The following is a 27434-nucleotide window of genomic DNA, read 5'->3' as shown; positions in this document are numbered from 1 at the left end:
TTATAATTTAATCCAGGGGGCACAGTGCATGTTATAATTCACTTTTGGGTGCATGGTGTAATATAATTTGTTTCAGGGGGCACAATGTGTAATATATTTATTTCAAGGGGCACAGTATGTATGATATTCTATATTAAGGTCATTCTAGGGGACACAGTGTGTTATAATTTAGTTCAGGGGGGCACAGTATAGATTACTACATATTTTGGGGGACACAGTATAACTTATAAGTGGTATTATTTTCAGGTGTCACAGTTGTTGGCACTTTTATTTTGAGAGGTGCCATAGACGTTTGGGCTTTAAACTCGGCAGAGGCAAGAATTAACTGGAGAAGTCATGAAGGTCTGAAGCAGATTGAAGAAGAAAATTAAGGAGTCCAAAGTAAGTCCCCTGTGAGTCACTCAGTGTCATTGACTATGTCTCATCAGTATTGTGTTCACATGTAAGGTTTGCAGCATTCTGATTTATAAAACTACAACTCTCAGCATATATGTACCATTGTTCAGGTCAGAGCTGTAGTTTCAAATGGTTAAAACGTGCTGCTGGGGAGGTATCTTGTGTTACCTTATGTATTCATTCAATGGTTCTGGGGTGGTATTGTTAGCTGCACTGTGGCATTTGTTTGATGCTTTCTGGGAAAGTATGTTATGCTGTACTGTAGTATTTGTTTGAAGCTCTTGGGGAGATATTTTGTGCTGCATCTTGGTATCAGATTGGCACGACTGGGGGGTAATTTTGTGCTCATCTGTTTGATATACTCTGGGTGCCATATTTGGTGTGGTGGGTACGAGCTCAGAGAAAATTATTTTACACAACACAATGGGATGTGTTGTCCAACAGATCTTCTGATTTATTCTATCTTCACACATCCTTTATAGACCAAATAGGTAGATTCCAAGTAAAAACAGAAAGGGGTGTTACAAAGCCAAACACAGTCACATCATTCATTTGGTTCAAGCTGATTTTCCTTTGAAGTGCAAATAATGATCATGTTCTGATGACTCATTTCTCTGTTAGCTCAATTGTATTGATAGTAATCTCCTGTGCCTTCTCTTTGGAGACTCTCTGTCTTTCTCAGGTGATGGCAAACAAAATAAAATTTACTTTAACATTGTGTGAGGAATTTACTCTGCAGAACATTCTGCTTGATGACATAGCCATAATTAGAATAAAATACAAAACTAAATCTTACAAGACATAGTTTCCCTCACAACTGTGATGTTTGGCATTGCTGGGAAGGTATGCCATGCTGCTAGATGGGAACTGTGCACTGCTTTGTGGTATCTGCGAGGCACCACATGGTGGTATTTGGTGCCTCATGGTACACTTGTTCACTGAAAAACTTTGAGAATCCCCGATCTATTGGATTTTTGTTTAATGAATAACAGCTGATAATACCACCCTCCCTCTTCGGTTCCTCCTCAGCTCCAAGAGCAAAGCTAAAATCTTCACAATGTGCAATGAACACCACTGTTTTTCAATGTGGCGGGGAAGGTAGATGCAATATAATATATGTGAGTTTGTGGGCTTTGTGTACTATGGCTGCTTTTTAATCCCAGTCCAGCCCTGGGTTGTGAGTTCGCGAACGCCTTTCCCTCTACTCCTCTAATTCCGAAAGTTCTAAAGACATTCCACAGGGAAAAATGTCCTTAAATCCTTATGCTGCCATTTTGGCCCAAGAGAAGTTGTTTTTCTCCTCTGAAGAACCTCAGTGTTGAGGATCCTTTCTTGTTGCCGACCCCCTCTGGACTTACAATCCCAGTAAAAAGCTAATCGCAGTAAAAAGTGCCATTGTGAGGGAGGCCTAAGGCCCCACATCCACGGGCATAATTGAATTGCGGAATCCTCGTGGGTCATCCGCGCAGATGATCCGCAGTTCAATATGCCCATAGACTATCCTTTGGCATCCGCAGGTATTCACATACCTGCGGATGCAATTTTTTTCCCAGCGTGTGGTTCATGTGCAGATTTTTGCAATGCAAAGGATGAAAATTCACCAGATTGGCAGTTTTTTAAAATCAAAATTCACACCATTTGCTGTGTTTTTTGCTGCTGCAAATCCACAGCAGATCCACCATGAAAGTAGGTCTGCTGGGTATTGCAGTTTTGTGCTATTCAAGGGAAGAACATAAAAAACTGAAAGTAAAATAAAATTCCTGTGCTCCTGGTGGGTGGAAAGGAATAAATAATACAGAATGGTTTTAATTAGGGAAGTCCACTGGGGGCGAATCTCCTCTAAAATCGGAGGTGGCTGGTAATGAAATCCAAAAATGGTGAAATCCAGTCCAATATTCTTTATTCAGGAACGTACAAGCTAAAATGAACATGCAGCACATATTCATACTACATGCATGTAATAAAGTCAAAGTAACATGTTTCAGAGGTCTAGGGGAAGAACATGACACGCATAACAGTTATGGGGTAAAATGTAATGTAACAGACTACACTATCCACTACCATGAAAAAAACACTCAAGAACTATTCCAAATATGCTTCTGTTTAGCCCACAGACAATTATACATTATTATACATTATTAAATGCTTTTAAAGAGAAAAAAGTTTATTAAAAAAAAAAAAACAGCATAGAAACAAATTCTGTGTAAAAGGTAACCTGTCACCTTGGAACAACATCATAAATTAAGTTATAGTGCTGTTCGGGGAGGTAAGGGCAGTTGATGGGTGAGAAGTGTATAAAAAATACATCCGCGGCTCCCCGTCACCTCTTTGAACAACAATATAACTTAAGGCCCATTTACATGCAAAGAATCGTTCAAAAGTTAGGTTTTGTTTTGCATAAACTGCAAATGAACACTAATGTACATTAGCAGCTTATCACCTTCGTTTGCATGTAAATGAGCCTTCGGGAGCTGTATGCAGAGAACAGCAGGTTGTCTGTTCTCTGCATTCAGCTCCTTTGTTCTGACCTGGGGCTGCAAGCTCAATACAATGTAATCAGCAGCTCTCGTGGAGAATACAGCACCAAGGACAGCAAACAGAGCATTCAGTCTGTGTTATGCTCACCTAAAAATCATCGTTCAGCCGAAGACTGAAAGATGGGAGCATTTACACACAATGATTATCGCTCAAACGATGGCTTTTGAGAAATGTTTAAGCGATAATCGTTGAGTGTAAATGGGCCTTTAAGGTGACAGGCTCTCTTTAAAAATGGGTCTAATTGTTTACCGTTGCGTCCATTTAAAGGAGACCCGTCCACTTTCCTGACAAGTCTGTTTTAGTACATACTTGTATTCCCCATACAATAACAGCTCTATGTTGTCCCGTTCTTCTGTTATTCCTCCTTGAATTTTACCAACAAAGTGACAAGTGGGTGTTACCAGCTGAGGCTGGTGGGTAGGAGGGTCCTACACAGTCTGATATTGTCCAATCAGTGCTGACAGTATCAGTCTATGCAGGGACACACCTCTTTGACAAGCTGCTGACAACAGAGGAACAATGTAACACACAGTTCTAAGAGAAGATTATCCAGAATTATCATTTTATGGGTGATACAAGTATAACTAAAACAGACAAGTAAGAAGAGCTTGTTACAGATTTTCAGCTCAGCTTTTGAGATGCGCACAAGATAGGACATCTCGCGTATTCTTCTCACACATGCGTAAATAGATGCGTTCATGCGAATAAACCCACTGAAATTAATGTTTCCTATTCACTGCATATTAGGGGCACAAATTTTGCGTGCGTGATACGCAGCACAAATATGGCCTTGTTACGAGCCCTGAGGGTCGGCGTGGTAGCTAGAGATGAGTGAGCATACTCGCTAAGGGCAATTACTCGATTGAACATTGCCCTTAGCGAGTACCTGCCCGCTCGGAAGAAAAGGTTCGGCTGCCGGCAGCGGGCGGGGAGCAGGGAGGAGCGGAGGGAAGATCTTTCTCTCCCTCTCTCCCCCCGCCCCCCCCCCCCCCTGCTCACTCCTGCAACTCACCTGTCACCCGCGCTGGCAGCCGAACCTTTTCTTCCAAGCAGGCAGGTACTCGCTAAGGACAATGCTCGCTCGAGTAATTCCCCTTAGCGAGTATGCTCGCTCATCTCTAGTGGTAGCACTATCCCTTTACATACAGTCGGCAGATTTATTGCCGAATGAGTGTTTGCAGGTCCAGTTGCAACATCTATGGGCAGAGGTGCTGCAGGATACCGTACGGAAACACCCCATGTCCGACCGTATCATCGTTTATCTAAGCTAGCGGCGGCCCGACGGGGTACTACAGCTTCCTCTGAATTGTACAGATTCCTTAGTAATCTAAAATTGTAATCACCTCCATACTTCACCATATGTAACCAACAACTCCTCCTGGGTGTGTGTATATATAGATATATATATATATATATATATATATATATATATATACCCTGTCTCCCTGAAAATAAATAAGCTTTACCCTGATCTTTAGGGATTTTTGGAGGGACTTGAAATATAAGCCCTACCCCAAAAATAAGCCCTGGCTGCATTACGTAAAAAAAAAGGAATACATTACCTAGCAGGCTCGGTCCAGGTCCCTCCCGCAGCTCTCCGAAGCTCCAACGCGCTTCTTGCAATCATCGGCCGCCCACAGAAGATCGCTTCCGGGTTACAGGTTTCATAAATCCCGCCTCTAGGAAGCGATGGCTCTGATTGGTTCTCGAACGCTGCTCAGCCGATCAATGCAGCGCTCGATGAACCAATTTGATGGCTGTGATTGATTTATTGAGCGCTGCATTGATTGGCTGAGCAGCGGTTGAAAAACTGATCAGAGCCATCGCTTCCTGGTGGTGGGATTTATGAATTAGCCAATCAATACTGCAGCTCAGCCAATTCATAAATCCTGCCTCCACAACACAATGGCTATGATTGGTTCTTCAACCGCTGCTCAATCAAGTCAAGTATAATAAGACATTCCCCGATAATAAGACCTAGCTCCTCTTTGGGGGCAAAAATTAATATAAGGCAGGGTCCTATGTATATAAATATATATATATGTGTGTGTGTATAAATTGCACTTAGGAAAAATTGTTGGAAGCGGATGAAACGTTATATGGGGTGATAAATGGAGGTATATATATATACATAGATAGATAGATAGATAGATAGATAGATAGATATGTATTCATCTGAATATATATATATATATATATGTATATATATATATATATATATATATATATATATATATATATAGCCATGTGTGTGTGTATATATATATAATATAGACATGTATATACACATATATCAGTCAGTTCAGAAGTTGTTGGGTTATACATAAGGGTGCTCCATGGTGTGTTCTGTCACGACTTAGCTCGATATATGTTGTGTGGTTGTGTGTGACCCCCCTATCCCCTGACAGTAGCCCCCAGCCCCGTCCCTCTGCGCGCACATCTGAGGAGAGCCCTGACAGCCGCTGGCCACGCCCCTCCATGACAGTCGCCGCCAATGGGCGTGCAGCTTGTTGAGGGGGCTCGGCGTGCGGCAGCTCTCGGCTGGAGCAGGGATGGTAAGGAGCTTTGTTTATCTGGGTCCCGGCTGCAGGGGGTTTATCTGCAGGGATGGAGGAGGCTGTGCCGGGGGTCCCTGGGGTGCAGTGTGCAGGGGGGGCAGTGCCCAGCATACAGCGGGCAGAGGATGGGGCACAGAGCTGCTGCAGGGGGTGTATCCTGCCATTCCCAATGTGAGCCTCAGCTGGCACCTACTGGGCATGTGAACAACTGTCAAGTGTCACCAGTGCCATGTGACCTGGGTCGCCTTACAGGGGCATGGTGGGCATCATGTATTAATAGAAGGTAGTTCCTCCTGGACTTCAGCAGCCACAATGGAGAGGGCAGGGATATACCCCTCTAGAAGCGGGCATTGCATTCTGGAAGTTTGGCCTGTTTTACGTGAACGCTGTATTTGGCGCTCGGGATATTGGAATGATATCTATGCTTTAGGAAAAAAAAAAAACTTGGTAGAAAGTATGGCGCCATGCTAGAATAAATATGGCGCCCGTTCTATACCGCTGGTATTCGGAAGCCATGAAGACACGAGGATCCTATGTGTATACCGGCGATGAAATCGCACAAGTTCTGTCTATTTGTGCAAACCGCAAAACCTGTGCCATGTATTATCAACCCAGAGTCTCCAATTGGTCCATGTAATGAATGCACAGAACTCGTGCGATGTATTAACCCCTTGTTTCCAATGGGTTGATTTACACGGACGTTTTTCCTCTCGCAGATTGAAAAAAAAAAAACCAATGCACGTTTCATTTTTTAGCGAGGTCGTCAAATACTCTTCCATTATTTGCTGCGGGCGAGTTAAAAATCGCGTGTTTTAATATTTTTTTTCACATTGTAACAAAATGTGATTTTTCACGTGTGTGGAAATTGCGCGTACAAAAAAAAAATCGCATGTACCACCGCGCAATTTTCTCACAAAAATGCGTACAAATTGCAGGTTTAAAAAGTGCGATATTGGTTCATCTGATATCACCCGTGTAAAAACGTCACTATATTTCCACCCAAATATCATTGTGCATTTGTGCTAAAAAGTTGCGCTTTCATCCCATCTGTCCTTAGTAGAGCATTGTGGGTCAGCAGCGGCTCCCTCCATGCAGTCCTCGCTCACAGTGGACTCGTGAACTGAGGTTTTGCAGTTTGTAGGGCTTCTGCTGTTACAGTTGGGTTCTTTCTAACCTCATTCACGGTTTTACGTTCCGTGACCTTGGAACATCTGCTACATACCCCTGTGTGCATGTACAGGGGGCGCCCGATCAGTTGGGGTCCAGACCATCAGACCCCAGCCGATGAATTATTTATGAGCTAGGCTGAGGATACATCAATTATAGTATTTCCTTGAAAAACCCCTTTAACAGGATTTTGACCCATGGGGAGAGTAGCAATAGTCCTGAGTAGAGATGAGCGAGTATACTCGCTAAGGCACATTACTGGAGCGAGTAGTGCCTTAGCCGAGTATCTCCCCACTCGTCTCTAAAGATTCGGGGGCCGGCGCGGGTGACAGGTGAGTTGCGGTAGGGAGCGGGGGGGGGGGGGGCAGAGGGAGAGAGAGATCTCCGTTCCTCCCCGCCACTCCACTCCCCCCGCCGGCCCCCGAATCTTTAGAGATGAGCGAGGAGATACTCGGCTAAGGCACTACTCGCTTGAGTAATGTGCCTTAGCGAGTATACTCGCTCATCTCTAGTCCTGAGTTTTATCCGTCTGTACATACTTTGTACACCCAGGTTATTAGCAATGCTGTTCTAGTTTCATGTGCCTCTATAACGCTTCTTTTGAGATTTCTTAAAAGCTGTTTACATAGAGGCATAATAACACTAATAGAGATGAGCGGGTATACTCGCTAAGGCACATTACTCGAGCGAGTAGTGCCTTAGCCGAGTATCTCCCCGCTCATCTCTAAAGATTCGGGGGCCGGCGGGGGAGAGCGGGGAGGAACGGAGGGGAGATCTCTCTCTCCCCCCTGCTCCCCGCCGCAACTCACCTGTCACCCGCGCCCACCCCCGAATCTTTAGAGACGAGCGGGGAGATACTTGGCTAAGGCACTACTCGCTGGAGTAATGTGCCTTAGCGAGTATGCTCGCTCATCTCTAAACACTAACCATTTTTTCTTCAGAAGAAGAGGTTTGTCAGTATACAGGCTTTATGTGCCTTTATTCAATGAGCAAAGCACCTGTGAAAACCACACTTCCAGTCTCCAAGAAAAATAAAAAAAGGATGCAGCCCAATAAACAAAGTGTATAGGGAAAGGTGACACAATACAGGAAAAGTGCACACCCAAAATGAAAAAAAGACAAATATAGACTTTACTGAGAAATACACTGAAAAAAAAGCATAAAAAGGACTCTGCCCTCGCAATATGGGGCAGAAAAGTCTGTGCAACCAATGATGGTATATCAAACAATCCACAAAAATACAAAGGCTAAACTTCCAATAGGGGATCAACATATTTCCTAAACAATGTGTAAAAAGTATCTATAAGATAAACAACATAAATCCCAAACAATGTATAGAAAGTATCTAACATCATATGACATCCAATATAAAGAAATATAAACCAATACCAAAACCCATTATAAGACCGGAGTGAAAACATAAATATAGGCCCAATAAGCAAAGAGGCTGCACAGAGTAAAGCGCCCTCGCAAATCACTATACACAGATAGCTTCCTCAGTGTCACTTCCATTCTTATCTACTTAAAGGGACCCTCCATCCCTGGACAAACAAAGATGGCCGCACTGCTTCTCTGACTACCTGATGCACACTGTGTATTAGTATGAATCATTAGTATAGTGTTGCTTTGATTGGCTGGTGCTGCCCATGTGAGCAGTGCTGACCAATCAGAGCAGCATGTAGTGTTTTATACTAATGATACATAGTAATACACAGTGTGCACCAGGTAGTTAGAGAAGCGGTGCGGCCATCTTTGCTTTTCCAGGCCTGAAGGGTCGCTTTAATCGAAACAACCAAGGTGTTGAATAGCACCAAAAACAGAAGTTCTGTATACGGAACATGTCATGGAATCCAATGACTTTAATAGATTCCGTCTGGCTGGCGTTATGCAGTCCGTCATTTTCCATGCAGCGCTATTTCATCATGGGTTTTCGTGGAAATTAACGATAGAGGCTCCGAATGGAGACTCCAACCCAAATGTAAATGAAGTTTTAGGTAACAATCAGACCAGATTTTATTAATCAACGCGGAAATTCAAGTAAGTTCGTATTTACACAGCAGAGAAAATCGTGCGAATTTAGTGCCTTTGGGCGACACACGGAACTCGTAGATGTATTCATTTCTTGTTTCCAATAGGTTCATTTAAAGGCGTGTTTTTTCTCTTGCACCAATAGTGCAAGGCGGAAAAACTGGAGAAGTCCCTATTTCTGAAGTGATTGATACTGGATCTGTATTTGCCCAATGGAAAAGAATGCATATATTGGGGCAAATATGCCAGCAATAGGTCATGCTGTGTATTCAAAAAATGGGCATTAAAAAAAGCCCATGTGATCAACCCTATAGGTTTACATTAGCTCTGTATTAGGGTTACTTCAACATGGACCTAATGCCGAGCAAAAATACTCCTGTCTGAAAGCAGCCTAAGGGTGCCCATAGACTCTAGACTAAAGCTGATGGAAATTGGTGATTTCTACTGTTTGTTGCATTCAATTTAACAGTAAACAATCGTTTTAGCCAAGGAATGGCAGTCCGTCATCCTCTGGGAAGAAGTTGGCTGTTTTTGAATTTTTCGTCTGGTAGTCAGATGAAAGTTCTTTCGTCCACAAACAGTCTTTTGAAACAATGATCAATCTCTGAATAATCCTTTGTTTGTCACCCGTTGTCATTGATCATACTTTTGCCTCTTGTCCAAAACCTGGGCAGCTGATCAGAAATTGAACGGACCCCATTATAGTCAATGGGGTCCATTCAGCGCTGTTCTGTCTGGAGATGGAGCCGTTCGGCTGCAGGGATTCCCCTTTCCTACTCCCCGAATGGAGCAGATAACCGGAACCCCCGATGCAGATGTGAAATCAATTCTTGCAACTGTATATCAAGATATCGTCTGAATAAGGGTGTACACCCACTGGTGTTTTTTTCTCCACTGCGCTGTGAGAGTAAAGTTAAAGCGCAGTGTGAGAAAAAAACCAGCATCACGTCGGGATATCGGCATCACGCCGGGATATCGCCAGTCCTTGCAATGGGGCCAGCGGCAGCAGCGCTAGCCCCATTGAAAAGAGATGGAGAATGCCGGGGATTTCTACCACAGCTGTGGCAGAAGTCCGCGGCATTCTATCCCATTGCTTTTAATGGGATCGGCACTGCTGCCAATCCCATTGAAAGCAATGGTTTCTGCCAAGCCCCGCAGTAAGATTATTGGGGAAGGGCTTGAAATATAAGCCCTTCCCCGATAATCAGCAATAAGTGTAAAAAAAAAAAATTACTCACCTCTCCGGCGCTCAGACGCGTCCTCCTGCTGGCTCCCCTGCACTGCTATTAAGCTCTTTTAGCTGGCAGGGATTTAAAAATCCCCGCCTCCTGAAAGCGCTGTGCAGATTGGCTGAGGGCTCAGCCAATAGCAGCTACTGCTTAGCTATTGTCTGAGCACTCAGCCAATGACACATAGCTCTTAGCTATCCCCACGGGGATGAAGGAAACTCCTGTCACAGCTGTTGCAGAAGTCCGAGGCATTCTCCCTATGTTTTTAATAGGGTTAGCGCTGCTGCCGCTGGCCCCATGGAAACCACTAGCGATATGCCGGTTCTATACCGGTGTCTTTCTTGCGCTGCGAGGCGAGTTTTCCACCCTAAGTGTACAATCATAGAGAACATTGTTATTTATGAAGCTTTTCTGCTACAGGACGGGATAGGAAGTCACAGTGCAGAGTTTTTCTGCATCTGCAAAGTTCCACTGAAGTTCTGCAAGTTGATAAAGTATCACTTTGTCCACAGCTGTGTGGGAAAACTGACACAGAAGGTGAACCAATGTGACTGATTTGTGTCCACTTACTGTTGTGTACAGTTTGTTCCACAATGTAGACACACTTTGCAACTTCTGTAGCTTTCTTTGAATGTTGTACTTCCCTTCTTTACAGACTGTTCCTTCTCATTGAGTTGAATAGGAGCCAAAACAAATTGTAAATATATTTGTGATATTTATGGAACGTTCTTTATTTCGAAAACAACATTTGTTATAGTTTATATTTGCTGAAACGTAAATATGATGTTAGGTGCCACAAGCTGTAATCTCTTGGCCCCAGCTGGGGACTCGCATACATCTGAGCATCTCTATTATCTTCTTGTTTTCCAGTCAGCACCAGACTCAGGAACAGCTCCACCTGGCCAGGCGGCCCCTTTCCCCAATGCTCCTCCTCTGATGCCTCCACCTTTTGTAAGTGACCATGTACACTATGTATAAAACCATTCTCACAGTCTGTAGTGCAGTCTTAACCCTTTCCAATCCAATTTCTATGCCACCCGCACACTTCTCAGCTTGTGCATTGTGGATTCCTTGGAATGACTCAATACATAAAAATAAAAGGTCATGGTGATTTTATTAGCAACTCTTTGAAAATTAAACGTGAGTTAATATGTGTGTATATATATATATATATATATATATATATATATATTACACTATGCAGGAGAGAGGTCCATCATCGGAGTTCTCCTCGGCATAGTGTAATATACAGATGCAGAAGAGACCTCCGATTTCCGAGCTCTCTTCATAGTGCTGGACACATGCGTCGGACCTCGCCCAACATTGGAGTTATGCAAGGAAATATCAATGTTGGATGAGGTCTGACACTGGATTGGAAAGGGTTAATAGTTCATGTAACAAGTTGGTATCACCGTGTTTGATTTCACAATGTAGACTTGCTTTCCTGCTAGCATGCACGCAGCCAATGCAAAATATATCAATTTAACACGGAGTTTGTCCGGGAGAGAGAATAATCCTTCGTATTAATAGGTGCAAAATTGGAGCATATTCTATTTTTCCATCTGTAAGAGCCCTATCGTTCTCAACGGGTGCATTCCGAACGCAATGCATAAGCAATTAAATAGCGTATTTGTGACGTTTGGTACGCATGTTGCTAGGAGACATGCAAAGGAAGTTAACAAGGAAACTCGGACTTTGTAGGCAGACAGTGCCGGAGCCTCTAGGGACCACCGACCCATCCAAGCTGTTGTGTGTGGATATTGGAGGCCATTATTGTGCACTGCTCCCGGCTCGGCCCGCCTCCTCCCTCTGCAGAAAGGGACACCGTATATCGGCCGGGCGTGAAAACCTGCCCGATATACGGACGTGTGAATAAGCCCTTAGGGTGCATTCACACATGACTGATTTGTTGTAGAAATTTCCATACATCTTAATGGGGTTGCTTCTGCACTATGAGAATGAATTATTACAAACCTCATTCAGATCTATGGAACAGGAATTTCTGCATTAAATCTGCCATATAAACATACCGTCATAGTAGAGATAGCAAACTAGTTTCAAGCTGCTCAGGGATACGTACCAAAATACGGATCTAGGCAAGAATTCTGGAATGCCTTGGTAACGCTTCAGGGGCTTCCTCGTGGTAATCAGGTTGGGAATAACTGATTTAACATAGAGATTTATTCCTAGGGAACCTATACGGAAATATAAGGTAATTGCTTTGTTATCCGTTCCATAATTTTCTTCTGTTACCAGAATCTCTCTGTGAGAGGCGCCATACAGAGTAGGGAGAAACTTCCTGTATTTTCATCCTGTCCTTGCATTTTGATTTGGTTTGGCCATGCTGTATTATCACATTGCTCATGCTCATAAATGGAGTGCTTCTGGTATAGGGGGTTGGGCTTTAATATGTACCACTATTTGCATGACATTTACACATGGGGTTATTTGTCTGATGCAAATAATTTCCCATAAAACCTGATTAAAGAATTCAGCCTTTTTTTTATACCTGTAGACTATTGTAATGTGGGATTGGTTTGACCCGCATGGTTCCCATACAAGCTCTTGTATGTTTATGTGTTTGTTTCTTTGCATTTTATTTTTTTGCACAAATTCCAGTATGGTTAAAAAATATTTATGGCTAATGAGTTGAAATTGGAATTTGGGATAGGATGTAATTGTAATTAAACATAGTAGATTAAGAAGTAGGCCAAAATCAGATAGGACATGAACCAGTTTACCCTAAAAGGGAAAAAAAGTGCCTGAGGTCCTACCAGCAGCACAATATAGGGGGTTGAACGTTTAATTAGTACATAATAAACTTTTTAAAAAGGTAATTAGATTAACCCCGCCTCCCTCTCCTAGATAAGGCCTAAGTACACCTAATCTGGACAGTGTGCGTTTATTTTTCATTAAACCACTCTTCGGGCTCTTTCACACGAGCGTATATCGGATGCCGTTTTCATGGCTGGCCGATATATGCTACCATCTGACGCATTCGATTGCAGTACATCAGATCACATGGCTGTATTCCCGCGGCGTAAAAGCCCCCGGCCGGGCCAATATAGTGCCGGGCCAAAAAGATAGTCCTGGAGCTATCTTTTTGGCCAGAATACGTGGGCCTCTGCATGGGCTCCTGTGGGAGCCAATGACAGCGGCCAGAGGTGGGAGGGAGTTTACCAGCGTGACTGCTAAACTCCCTGCCTTTTCTCTCCTTCATTCTCCTCCCCTCCGGCTAAGCCCCCTCCCATTGCTGGCTGCAGACAAAGGGCGGGAGCTTAGAACCTCCCCCGCCCCACCCACTCCCATTTCAAACAGCTGGAGGGAAATAGAGAGGAGGTGAGCCGGCGAGGGGGAGCCAAGGGGAGGCAATGACATTGCAGCCTCGGCGTATATGTGACAGGGCCTGTGCCGCCTAAACGGGCACACAAAACACCTACAACCGTGTGAAAGAGCCCTTAGGTGGGGAATGCCAGAAATAGATCTCATGGCAACATGATTCAACACCAAAGTGGAGACATTCTGCTTCTTATACCAGGAGGACAATCCTTTGGCAGTGGAAACTGTCCATTTAATGGAGGTTCAGGCTGGCCTATATCTTCCTTCCACTTTCCGTGATACCGATGGCATTTATGAAAATCAGGCAAGACCAGGCCGATTGATAGCCATCATACCATTCTGTCCAAAGAAGTCATGATTCACCCAACTCAAACACATGAGTCGAGGGCAATACAGGGGGCTTCCCGGGGCTGACCCAGGGCATGCAACTCTGCGCTCATCTCAAGAGCTTCTACCTGACAGTCTGGAGGTTGATCAGTCCTTATTAAGTACCAATAGGCTATTCGAAGCGGTCTTGAGAATATTAGCCCATCCTATAGGGAAAGCTCTACCAAGAGGATATAAGCTCGGATTAAAAGAGTTTTCACAGACTGGTGTCAAGAGAGAAGCGTTAATGCTGTAGATCCATCACTCAGCAATATACTGGATTTCTTACAGGTTGGATTGGATAAAGGTCTTAGTATCTCTACTCTCAGGGCGAGCACCCACTGGCGTTTTTTTACCTGCGTTTTGCGTTTTTCCTGCACAGGCATAGAGATAACATGTGTTCCTGTCCACTGGCGTTTTTTTTGCGTTGCGTTTGCGTTTTTAACATAGGAACTGTCAGTTGCATATGTGTCCTTATTTTTCTCCTAATGCACCCATGAAAGTCAATGGAAATTAATGGAAAAGCCGCGAAAACGCCGCGAAAAACGCACGGAAAAATCGCGGGAAACGCGGCGAAAACGCTGCGTTTTTTTCCCGCGGAAAACGCAAACGCCAGTGGGTGCTCGCCCTCAAAGTACAGATTTTGGCTATGTCAACCTTTTTAGGCAGACATTTATTTCAGACCCCATTAGTAAAGAGATTCCTAAAGGGTGAAACTAAGTTGCAACCTACAGTACTTAAGCCCATTCAGCAATGGGATTTATCAATAGTATTTAAAGGGTTAACCTTTCCACCTTTTGAACCTCTTGAGACAATGGATACTGACCTTCTTTCTAAGAAGATGACCTTCTTAATAGCTGTTACATCAGCTAAGAGAATATGCGAGCTTCCAGCTCTATCCTGTGAAGAGCCGTATTTAACCTTCTCACCTAATAAAGTTTTACCTAAGTTCCTACCTACTTTTATTACCAAGGTTCTATCTTTTAGTGATATTAATCAGGTTAAGTCATTACTAGCAGAAGACTAGACTACACTCTTTAGATATTTCCAGATGTCTTAGAATATATCTAAATAGATCTAGAGACGGTAGTAGGGTAGAAAATCTGCTTATTGTTTCTTCTGCAAAAAACAGGGGCCTAAAGCCTTCCAAGCCCACTCATAGTAGGTGGGATCAGGGGTGCAGTTAGGTTTCACTTTTAGACCCTCCCAGTTTGTTAAGGCCCACCTCACTAGGTCTATGGCCATTTTCTGGGCAGAAGGATCCCTACTACCCCTAGAATACATCTGTGAGGCAGCTTCCTGGGGTCCTCAGAATACTTTTATCAAACATTCTATACTATTATCGTTCGCTTTCACTCATTTGAATAATTTTTTGAATGTTAGATTATAAAAAAGTCTGCCTTTTTCTAGAAACAGCACTACTTCTATCTACAGGACATATCTGGTATTGCAGCCTTATTTAAGTGAATACGTCTGAGCTGTAATATCCTACATAGCCCATAGACAGCAATTGTGCTTTTTGTGTATGACAACCCATTTTTAAACCCCTTAGTGACGGCCAATACGTCTTTTTACTGACATTACTCATGGGCTTTAATCCTGCACATACATCTTTTTAAGGCAGTGGCTTAGCTGACTGCTGACAGCCAGGCTCCTGCTCTAACCGCCAGGAAAGTAGAAACCTCAGATTCTGGCAGCTTAACCCCTGACGTGCCACAATCAATAGCAGCTGCAGCTTGTAAGCAGATGACAGATCGGCAAAAAGCAACTTGATCACAATGGATTCCCATGGCAGCTCTACTCTGTCATGTAACGCAGTTTACTTGACACCGCCTCCGACAGAGTCTAATAGGCTGCTGTCATAGGCTTAGTAGAATTCCTTACTTAAGTAATGCAGTGTACTGTCCTAGGGATTGAATCTTCCAGACCCCATGAGGGACTAAAAAATAGTGTAAAACAAAAAAAAAGTTCAATAAAATTTAATTAAAAGAAAAAAAGTCCAGTATAAAAAAAACAATTTTTTTGCCCACAAAAACCCGTTTCGAATACCAAAAGGAATTTTAGAAAAGCGACATGTAATTGGTATTATCGCGTTCGTAACAAAAAGTAGTAGTAAATAATAACAATCTATATAAACTTGGTATCGCAGTAATCGTGCTGATCCTGATCAGAAAGTTGTTATGTGGTATGTTTACCAAAAGGTGAAAACTGTAAAAACAAAACCCAAAAACAATGGCAGAATTTCTGCTTGTTTTTTCCATCTCCCATAATACGTTATTTAACACATTATATGTACCCCAGAGTTGTGGCATTAAAAAATACAACTAGTCCAAAAAAAACTAAAAAAACAAGCCCATATATGGCTATGGAATTTGGTATTGAAAATGACTTGGTCCTTGAGGCACAAAATAGGTTCCTCACTAAGGGCTCTGCCACTACTGTATATCTGGCGCATTTTCACAGCCGGCTGATATATGATACGATCTGATGCATTGGATTTCAATGCATCAGATCACATAGCCGTATTCCCACGGCATAAAAGTGCCGGGCCAATATAGCGCCGGGCGTTTTCACACTGGGCCGAAAAGATAGTCCTTTTCCCTCCACCTCTAAAAGATGAACTACTCTCTAAGTACTAAGAGCATATTTTGCAGAGCAGCACAACTGCAGCATGTTCACAAGTGCACTAGTCAAATCCACTGTGGATTTTCAATATAATCTGTGTCTATACACATATCAGCTCCATTGTAATCCAGTGGAGCTTAGTCACCGTTTTTTAGTGCAGGATCAACATCAATAATACACTCCTGGCCTCTTTTTTCCTCAGATGGTCATGTGATCTCAATTCTGACCAGCTCAGATCTGCTTGGAGTTATGGATTCATTTTCTAGTCAATTTCTCAGTTTGTGTGATGCTGTTGTATTATGCCTACCACAGAAACTGCCTAGAAGGGGAACACAGACACTCTTATCGCACTTACCAATTGTGATCACACAGTTATAATAGAGGAGATCATAGCTCATCCTGCTGACTGTATAGTCTGTAGCTAATTTAGGTGAAGGTAGAAGGTAATGCTAATTAAACTGTCCTCCCAACAGGCAGAAATGGTATAGCCTCTAGCTAATGCTGTGTTGATGCCTCATTGGATGTGAAAATGAAAGTAAAAAGATCTCAAGATGGTGGCTGATATGCATCAAACAGGGGGCTATACTGCCGAGAAGTGGCTGCAATACACAGAGGAGACCTCCAGAGTGTGATAGGCAATCAGGGAAGGGGTTCAGGCATGGAAAATCTGTTTTTGCAGCACTTTAAATCGATCAATGAGAAAGGAAAAAATGAGAACAATGGTTAGGGCTATTAGAACAGGATATGCTGGAATTAGTTTTCCCCTTGTGTTGTTGGTGCGGGTGTACAGCTTGTGGGTCTGCTGACGAATGCAATCGTCGTAGATCCAAGGAACAGCTCATGCACCATTTTTCTAATTTCAGTAAGTGTGGAGTTGTCACGTCAAGCAGTAACGTATGACTCAGTCCCATACTGAATGCTGGTAAGGAGAGGGAACTGTTTAGGAAAAATGTCAAGTGGACAGGGTAAATGTCTTATTCCTATTAGGGCTGGATACACACAGTGCAGCTTGATCTAGGAGTGACTCCTAAAGCAAGGAAAATTGTAATGGAAAGACTTTAAAGGGGTTGTCCTGGGTACTGTTGTACCTTGTCACCACCAGAAGCTAGGGGTTTGAAAGGGCTTAGATAGAGGAACGCCCCTATCGCACCCCTAGCTTCTGATTGGCTGGCGACCCAGCACAGCTCAGAGGCCGAGAGCAGTGTGGAAGGATTTTTGCCATGGGATGGAGGGTTAGGGTTAGTTTAACTTTTAGGCTTACATTATTAGGTGTAAATGCTTCCATGTTAGTGCTGCCTGGGCTCTCACATGAAAGTATTGACACCTAATAATGTAAGCCTAACTGTGAAACTACCCCTAACCCTCCATCCCATGGCAAAAGTCAATGCACGCTCCTTGGACCTTCCCCTGCATTCAGAACTCCCACCAGCCTGCGCCCCCGCCAGCACCTTGCCGCCCGTGTGAGCTAATGTCCCCTGCTCGTCCCATCAGTAAATTATAAAAACTGTAAACGTAAAGCAAACACTATTACTATATACACTTATTATTTACATTTAGTATTGCTATTTACATCTACAATTCTTCTTCATACAATGTTGTAAATACATTACAGAAGTATCTTATCCGGATATACAACTGTTATTATATAACTCAAGAGCCGCGTTCACAATTCTGCCGAGTTCAGGGACAGGACAGTAATCGGATGTAGGAAAAACTAACTGTCCTAATGTAGGAGCTCAGCTAAACTGTTAGGGAGGTGTCAGATGATAAGCTTGTCAACGGCTTCCAATGACAAACAGCAGAAGTGTAAAATTATATATCTTGCATAAGCAATGTAATGTATTAATAAGCTACTCATCTTTTTGCATGCAGTACTGCGCAAAGGTTTTAGGCAGGTGTGGGAAAAATGCTAAAGTGAGAAAGCTTTAAAAAATAGAAGTGTTATTAGTTTTTGGTCCGTTAACAAAACGCAAAGCGAATGAACAAAAGACAAATGTAAATCCCATCAGTATTTGGTGTGGCCACCCTTCGTCTTCACAACAGCATCAGTTCTTCTAGGTACACTTGTACAAAGTTTTTGAAGGAACTCGGCAGGGAGGTTGTTCCAGACATCTTGGAGAACTAAGCACACATCTTCTGTGGATGTAGTTCGCTCAAATCCTTCTGTCTCCTCTTGTAATCCTAGACAGACTGCATGGGTACTGTTGTATATTGATGCCACCGGAAGCTAGGGGTTGACTGCCCTTTGCTGCAGTGTACGCCCCATGTCAGGCCCCTAGATTCCCATTGGCTGATGCTGTTTGTGGTCCACAGGTGTTCCGTCCCTACACACACATGCAGTTATGGGCGCAGCAAAACACAGCGGGATGGGAAGCTGACATTTCTCCCCACCCTGCCGAATGCAGCGGGATGCGTATGTCTGCTTTTGCTAATGGCACTCTGACTGCCTGCAACTTCCACCACGATCACTGTCAGAAGCGCTCTGACTGCCTGCAACCTCCCCCCCAATCACTGTCAGCAGTGCTCTGACTGCCTGCAACCTCCCCCCGATCACTGTCAGAAGTGCTCTGACTGTCTGCAACCTCCCCACCGATCACTGTCAGCAGCGCTCTGACTGCCTGCAACTTCCCCCCGATCACTGTCAGCAGCGCTCTTACTGCCTGCAACCTCCCCCCCCAGTCACTGTCAGCAGTGCTCTGACTGCCTGCAACCTCCCCCCCCATCACTGTCAGCTGCGCTCTCCGTGCGCTCCCGTAGGAAGGCCACCGACAACACTGACAGCGTGGGAACCACCAACTTAATTCATGCTGCTCATAGCGGCGTAAGCAGCGACACTGGCTTTGCTGCTACTGGCAGCAGGATGCTCCCTATGGTCCCTCTCGGCCTCTGCGCAGTGTTGAGTGTTTTGCCGCTGTGACCACCAGCAACCTCCTGAGGGGCCCTCTCAGCCACTGAGCTTTGCTGGGTCGCGGAGCAGTGTTGGCAGCCAGCCGGTCGCTCTCCCGTTCGCCCTCCAGCCCAGCTGCAAGTATGTTCCCCGCCCGAAGTATCCTCCCGACCAGACAACAATGTAGCAAATCGGAAGCTTGGGGTGTGACAGGGGCATTCCCTCCTGCTAAGGGCTGTCAAACCCCTTGCTTCCAGTGGTGTCAAGATACAACAGTATCAACTGGATGATGATGAGGTCAGGGCTCTGTGGGGCCATATCATCACTTCCAGGACTCCTTGTTCTTTATGCTGAAGATAGTTTCTAATGACATTGGCTGGATGTTTGGGATCATTGTCCTGCTGTAGGATTAATTGGGAGCCAATCAGATGTCTCCCTGATAATATTACATCATGGATAAGTATCTGCCTGTATTTCTCAGCATGGAGGACATCTGTATTCCTGACCAAATTCCCAACTCTATTTGCTGAAATGCAGACCCAAACTTGCAAGGAACCTCCACCATGATTCACTGCTGCCTGCAGACACTCACTATTGTATCGCTCTCCACCATGATTCACTGCTGCCTGCAGACACTCGTTATTGTACTGCTCTCCAGCTTTTTAGTGAACAAGCTATGTTCTATTACAGCCAAATATTTCACATTTTGACTCCTCAGTCCTGAGCACCTGCTGCCATTTCTCTGTACCCCAGTTTCTGTTTGTGTATGCATAGTTAAATCGCTTGGCTTTGTTTCTATGTGAAAGATCTGGCTTTTTGGCCGCAGTTCTTTCATGAAGAACACTTCTGAACCGACTTCTCTGAATAGCAGATTAGTGTATCTGCGTCCCACTGGTTTCTGCCAGTCCTAAACTGACAGCGCTGCTGGACATCTTCTGATTTCAAAGGGAAGTAAGCATGATGTTTCTTTCATCTGCTGCACCAAGCTTCCTTGGCCGACCGCTGCATCTACAATCCTCAACGTTGCCCATTTCTTTGTGCTTTTTCAAAAGAGCCTGAATGGTACTTCTTCAATCTCCAGTCTGCTTTGAAATCTTTGCCTGGGAGTGAGACCTTACTGATGCAGAATAACAACCTTGTCTCTTGTTGCTGTGCTCAGTCTTGCCATGGTGTATGACCTGTGACATGAAACTGTCTTCCACAACCTCACCTTTTGTAGCTGAGTTTAGCTGATAGCTAAAAATCTGAAAGGATTGGATATGAAACACAGCAAGTGCCCAAGTTCTTGCAAATGACAGCAACTCACCAGACGTGTTTGTACTGTGCCAATAGTTCACTGCATATCTGTAAAAGCCTGATTTAAAGTGGACCTCCTATCAGGTCCTCACTTTCTTTACTTGACAGTACTGTGTCGTCTGCACTGCATGGACAGTTTCTTACTCTCGGGAAGGCAGTTGCTTTCCGCTACAGCGCAGCAAAAATTGACAGTTCAGCAGAGTCCTTAGCGACCGGGCCACAATGCAAAAATCTGCAATAAGGCCCTAAATATCATGTGCCATTTATAGCATCGTAGTGCTGGAACAGGGGTTAGTAGCCCCTCTTAAGCAGCATGTCTGTATATAGAGACCGGTATCCGGGTAAAGAATTTTTTGTTTTCTGTATAGTGTATAGCGCAATTTCTAGTAAAGCGAATAACATAGAGACTTCCTGATATGTATCATTTGAGTCTCACATAAACAGATATTAATTGCGGAATCCGCGATCACCGTCTGTGCAGAAGAACCGTGGTAAAACCCGGCATTGAAAGGCATGTAGTTTCGACTTTTCATTCACACTCGCCGGTACGAATTAAGTATTCCCTGAGAGAGAAATAAATCGCAGCATGCTCTAATATAGCGCGGATTCCATGCAGAAGTCAATAGATGCGAGTGTTCCGTCATGCATATGTACGAGCGGCGGAACGCTCTCGACTTCAAAGGGAAAGCCAAAATGGGGAGAGAGATCATTCTTCCATGCGGACGATACGCTGCGCAATCATTTGTAATTACTTTCCACAAATGATCGCAGGTCTTCTGCTGCGGAATCCGACCCGTTCGTGTGAGCCCGGCCTTATTGTATGAAGTAGTCCCAAACTGCACAATGTGTACTTCTTAGTGTCTGCTGCTTTTGAAACTTTTCTGCTTTTCAGGAATAAGCAGTATAATCTTGTGTGTTCCTAAAGAAATACATTTTTTTTAAATTAGCGATAATTAGCGTTTGAATGTTATTTTTGCTCTTGTTTTGCAGATTATTGTATCTCGAATATTTCCTGTGTTTCCTTGAGTCCCTTTCTACTTATGTCTTTCATAGATGCCGCCCCCTGGCCTTCCACCTCCTTTCCCACCAATTGGACTGCCGCCAATAGGACAGAGGCCTCCAGCAATGCCCCCAATACCACATGCAATGTTGCCACCTATGATTCCACCCATGGCAGGACCCCCTCCCCTCTCTCAGGTAAGGGGTTTCAGACATGACTGCTAAAAATTCATATAAACGTCCTGCATGGATTTAATTGGCTTTGTACCTTTTAGTTACTAAAAAAAACTGTGTTCTTCTCCCCTGTAGGATGTTGGCATCGATATGCAATTTTATTCCAGACCACTGAAACCTTTCTCATGTTATGTTCTAGCTAGAGGTGTTTGTCATATGCAAGCAAAGTGTCTAACTTGTATTAACTCGTGTGGCATGATATGTAAGTGCAAACACGTGAACCCTAGGAGTCGTTCTCGTACTGATCCCACTTTCGAAACACACATTGAGAGATTCCTTTCACTGTGGAAAAAGAACTGGGATGGTAACAAGGGGCATCCACTATGGCTAGAGGAAAGAAGGTTTCATCAAAGAAGGGGGTTCTTTACTGTAAGAGCAGTGAGACTGTGGAACTCTCTGCCTGAGGACGTGGTGATGGCAAAATCCATAGAGGAGTTTAAGAGGGGACTAGATGTCTTTCTTGAGTGCTATAATATTACAGGATATAGACATTAGGTGACCAGCGGGTTGTTGATCCGGGTCTTGGAGTCAGGTATTAACTTTCAAACATTGATCCAGGGATTATTCTGACGGCCATTATGGAGTCAGGAAGGATTTCTCCCCCAAATGTGCTAATTGGCTTCTGCCTAATTTTTTTTTGCCTTCCTCTGGATCAACAAGGGGGGTGGAAACAGGCTGAAGAGGACGGACATTGTCTTCTTTCAGCCTAACATACTATGTTTCTGTCATAGGCCTGTCAGCCTAAGGGCTCATTCACAAGGGTGTATTTTGCGTCCGTAATACATCCGTATTTATTAGGGACGCAGTGCGGACAGCATAGAACACCACTGGATTCCAGTGTTGGATTCTGGCACACATTTTTCGCGCTCCATTTTGGTCCCTGTAAGTCAAAGGGAATGCAAAACAAAAATGCAATGAATATAGATGTTACATGCGTATTGACTGCGTTCTTCACTCACAATGCCAGGAGACTGTGTTTTATTTGGGCGCACGCGAAACCATGTGAATACAGATGCCAAACGCGCATGAAGCATACACACGCCCCATGGATGCAGTGCATTTTTCACGCATATGCCCGTATGAATGGGTCCTTTAATTTTAAAGTGTAACCTCCTCATCAGAAATAAAATGCCTTTATCAAGAGTTATCAAGTCTTTCCTTACAGCTTCAGGACTATTATTACTACAATTTAAGATATCTTTGATAAATGAGGTCCATTGTGTGTACATGATCAGATGGTATCCCAATTTTACCCCATTGTGATGATTAATGCTTAATTCCCATCACTGCTGCTTGGGCTCTGTGCAGCAGCGATGTAAATGTATGTCAGGAACTACATCGGCGATCACGGCACTACTACGGTAGTTATACTATAGGGATAATTTTTTAATAATTAATCTAGAAGTAAATTACATTTAACCCTTTCCAATCCACTGTCTGACGTCTTCCTACATTCTAATTGAAGACTGTGCAGCTCTGATGTCGGAAGACATCCGACAGGGTATTCTTACTATATATTGCCGGCCGCTTTGTTGTTGGGGCCTTTCCTGCATGTCACATACTGCAGTACTGGCTCTAACCAGCAGGTGGCACCCTTGTATAATGACGGAAAGAGAAAGTTCCCTAGGAGGCAGAGCCGCACCTAAATCTGCAGGACATATTGCGCTGTTCATTTTGGTGTGAATCCGCACCAAAATCTGCATAAAAATCCACACCATTTGGTGCTGATTTTGACTCGGAGTGAAGTGTGTTGCAGATAAACATCAAAATCCGCACCAGTGGAGGAATTTGATGTGGATTTTCTGCAGCAGAACTACTCACACAAGCGCTTTGGAATTGCGTAATTCGCAAGCGCAAAATTCAACACAGCGTGTTCTTAAAGACCTTTGTTCTCTATTGTCGTATATATACATGCGCCAATACGCAATTACATTGCATATGGGCTGCAGGTATACGCGTCATCGCTAAGCAACGGCGCAGAAAATATTAACCAAAAAACCTGCTGTTCTGCGCATGACTGTGTGCATGAGTGCCTGTCATGTGCAGTACAATTTCGCTGCCATACGAGGCCATACGCAGGATCTTGACTGTGTTTCACAGCTGCTAAACGCAGCGGAAGCTCTGATGCATTTTACGCTTACGGCCTTAAATTTCTTATAAACGTGAGAAATCTTTCAAATGTGCTTCCAAAATAAAGCAAACCAGTGGAAATATATATCTGCTAAAAAAAATTTGTACAATATGTTTGTATATGCAGAAGAGCCTCGTGTGGCCTAGAGTGTTAAGGCAGTAGAAATGCAGTCCTAAGATCTCGCTCACAACCTGAAGGTTGCGAGTTCAATCCCCACATGGTTCAGGTAGTTGGCTCAAGGTTGACTTCCATCCTTCCGAGGTCGGTAAAATGAGTACCCAGCTTGCTGTGGGGTAATAAATAAATTACCCCCCACCAAGCGCTGCGGAATAAGCTGGCGGTATACAGATAACAAGATTTATTTATTTTAAGTTAAAAAAAAAAAGCAACTAAATTAAAACATTTTCCACAATTTGGGTGTTTTTTAATAAATATATGGTAATCGAATCGGTCTATTTTTACCACCTGCAATAAAGTACAATATGTGATGAAAGAACAATTTCAGGATTACTTGGATGTGTAAAAGCTTTACAGAGTTAGGCTCTGCTAAAGTGACACATGCCAGATTTCCAAAATTTGGCCTGGTCATTAAGGCATAAACAGGCTTTGTCTTGAAGGGGTTAAATAATGATAGGTGAAAAATATATGATGTATAGTACGGTATATGCAGCAGAGGGTAAAAAAGTTTCCAGTATGAACTATCCAATGTAGTTAATGCTATATTTAGGTGACGGAATCCTTGGCTGATAGGACTTCATTCTTCAGATAGGAGGTGGTAAGTTACCTCCAGCATAAAAGGTTTTAGGGTTTTTTTTCGAAACCTGACCTTCTTATTTTTAGAAGCCAACTCCAAATAGCAAAAAGAAAGCCACTTACTTATACAGTAAGTCATAGATCACTAAAGCCCAGACATGACCGCAGCTGAATGCAGCATCACGTTCGATGGCCACTTGTAAATAGCCAGTGTTCCTGAAGGGATCCCAGAGGAAATATTTCTATTGTTTTACGGGTAACTGGCTTTCTCTGTGACAAGATAAAGAAAATGACAAAAACCATTCAAAAGCCCCTTTAGAGGGTACCTTACACAATGCATGAGGTCTCCTTGATAGTTTTACTGTCCATATATCACATTGTATTATATTGTATCGTACAGTGAAGTTGGTTCACATCTACGTTGGAGGTTCCGTTCTCAGCCTCCTTTGCCGATCTGGCATAAAATCCCTTGTGAAATAGCACAGCACGCCGAGCTATCTAGCTGAGAAAAGGCCAGTCGGAAATCGGATAGACCTCATTATAGTCAGTGGGGTCCATTTGGCGCTAATCAGGTCCAGCATGTGCTAGAGCCGGACGTTCTGGTATTTTCACTGCTCGACTCCAAGAACGGCACTGAACAATGGAAATACTGTGTTTCTCCGAAAATAAGACAGTGTCTTATATTAATTTTTGTTTTAAAAGGTTTAACTTTTTTACATGTATAACTGCCTGGACACTATTTAAATTGACTTTTTTAATTAATTGTTAGCAGGGCTTAATTTTGGAGTAGGGCTTATATTTCAAGCATCCTCAAAAAGCCTGAAAAATAATTTTGCATCCTCGAAAATTCTGGAAAATCATGCTATGTCTTATTTTCAGGGTATGTCTTATTTTCAGGGAAACAGGGTAGTGCAGGTGTGAATGTGCCTATAGATAATATATTCTTAAAGCAATTAATTACTTTTGCTTTTCATTAAAGCTTCCAAGTCTTGTGCCACCATTGATGCCGACTATGATGCTTCCATCCGTAACAACCAGCACTACTACAGTCAGTATTTTCAGATACAAACGTTATATGAAAAGTCATTTACTGCAAGTTGTATTCACAATAAGGGCATATTCACATGTAGGGTTTACCATGTGTTGTCATTTATAGTATGATGAGCTAGATTTTACGTCTCATTCATACAGTGTGTTGGGAAACTGCTCGGTTTCCAGAGCATACTGCATCATGTTTGCTGTGGTTGTTCCCATACAATGTTTCCACACATACAGGTTTAATGCAGTTTTTCAAGCCAATCTTGGTGCATTGTATGTAAAATCAGGAAACGTGTATAAGTACAAGTATACTTCTCTCTTTTTTTCTCAATCCACTCCTAGTCTTGGCTTCAAAAACTACATTAAAAAATCTGTATAAAAGCACCTTTACCCTGCTTTTCAGGTTTCGTACTTTTTCACCATTGACATTAAGGGGGAAAAATGCAGCACTGAAAGTTGTAGCTTTTATGGTTGTAGATTTACAAAGAACATAGAAACCTGTCACTAATTGTTCACATGTAAAAACACTGAAGAATTGAGCAGTTCAACACTATCCCTCCCCCTGTGTTAGCGAGCTATTAGATATACTCGGAGAAATCAACACAAGGAACACATCATGAAAAGTGTTCCATAAGCTGACTTTACTTTATTATTTTGTTCTACAGGCCAATCACAAGAATAGCAAGCTTTGTGATAACATACAACCAATTACAACTTGTATTCGTATCAGTCTGTTTAGCATTTAACCTATTTACCCAGCAATTATTTCAGCTCAAGGCTCCTATGTTATCCGGCATCTCTTTATGGCGTCAGTGTTATGTTAATTACCGTGTTTTACATCATCACTATACGGCTGGTTTGAACTGATTCTTCTTCTGTAGAATAGGAAGATCACATGCTGAGGATAAATCGTCCTTCTATAGGTAAAATCATTGTCCAAGACCCGGTATTTCTAGTTTTATATTAAAACTTCTTTCTGCTCTCATTGGATAAGGAACAGAAACAAACTTGCATTCTTTGTGTGTGTGGGGGATGTTTTCTGCAGAGCATTCCAACTGCTTTCTCATAAAAGAGTTTCTATGTACCTGAACTAAACTTCTTTAAGACTTAAATAATAAAGTAGCTTAAAACAAAATTGATAATACTTAATTTATTATTTTTCTAACACCTGCAAGCGATGTGGAGACGTTCTCCATGTCATCACAGCCGCGGTACAGGTCTCACATCTACGCCATAACATCCGAGACCAGCACATGCGCAGTTGGAAGGGATGAATCTGCCGACAATAGGGACAGATGTACTGTACATGCGCCGGTCTCAGAGGTCATGGCGCACACAGGAGACTCGGACTGCGGCTGTGATAATGTGGCGTAGGACTCCACGTCATTGCAGGGAGAGGGGTGGAGAGTGACGCTGGGGTCCACAGATGGTTCAGCCAGCCCACCACCATTAGTCCAGCATGCCCACTAGACTGATTGCATGTAATTTGCATGAGACGCAGTAGAAATAAATCCCTACATTTTAAAGTCATGCTTGACACACGGTGGACGGCAAAAAACTATTGAAATGCTCAATTCTTCATTGTTTTAATGGCGTTGGCACATTTACGTGTGAAAAGCTGGTGACAAGTCCCCTTTTAGTGAATTACGATTGCAGAAAAAAAGATCATATTTCAATGCAGTTTTTCCAGTCTTTTTACATTGCAGTTCACTCCTCAGTCCCTTATTAGTCGATTACTGGACCTTTCTTTCAAGACTATTCCATTGGTAATTTTTCTCAATTATCCCAATTTTGCATACTAAGAAAGGACGGCCCAAATAACTTATCACTGTTGCTGGTGAATATCAGTT

The 27434-nt window shown here is 43.2% G+C and overlaps 1 protein-coding gene across 5 annotated transcripts in view; it reads left to right on the top strand.

The window, feature by feature from the left end:
- The first annotated feature begins 5442 nt into the window (after positions 1-5442).
- Positions 5443-27434, top strand: part of PRPF40B (pre-mRNA processing factor 40 homolog B) — a 97361-nt gene continuing 75369 nt past the window's right edge. For all 5 annotated transcript variants that reach the window (XM_066585914.1, XM_066585921.1, XM_066585909.1 and 2 more), the window contains exons 1-4: positions 5443-5489; positions 10787-10867; positions 21483-21626; positions 25526-25594. In XM_066585914.1, the coding sequence (XP_066442011.1) occupies positions 5487-5489; positions 10787-10867; positions 21483-21626; positions 25526-25594 (297 nt within the window). In that variant the 5' untranslated portion in view covers positions 5443-5486. The remainder of the gene's footprint in view (positions 5490-10786; positions 10868-21482; positions 21627-25525; positions 25595-27434) is intronic.

Source organism: Eleutherodactylus coqui, chromosome 1, assembly GCF_035609145.1.
Source record: "Eleutherodactylus coqui strain aEleCoq1 chromosome 1, aEleCoq1.hap1, whole genome shotgun sequence".
Lineage (NCBI taxonomy): Eukaryota > Metazoa > Chordata > Amphibia > Anura > Eleutherodactylidae > Eleutherodactylus > Eleutherodactylus coqui.
Note: the sequence above shows the minus strand (reverse complement) of the source record. Positions and strands in the feature narration are given on the sequence as shown.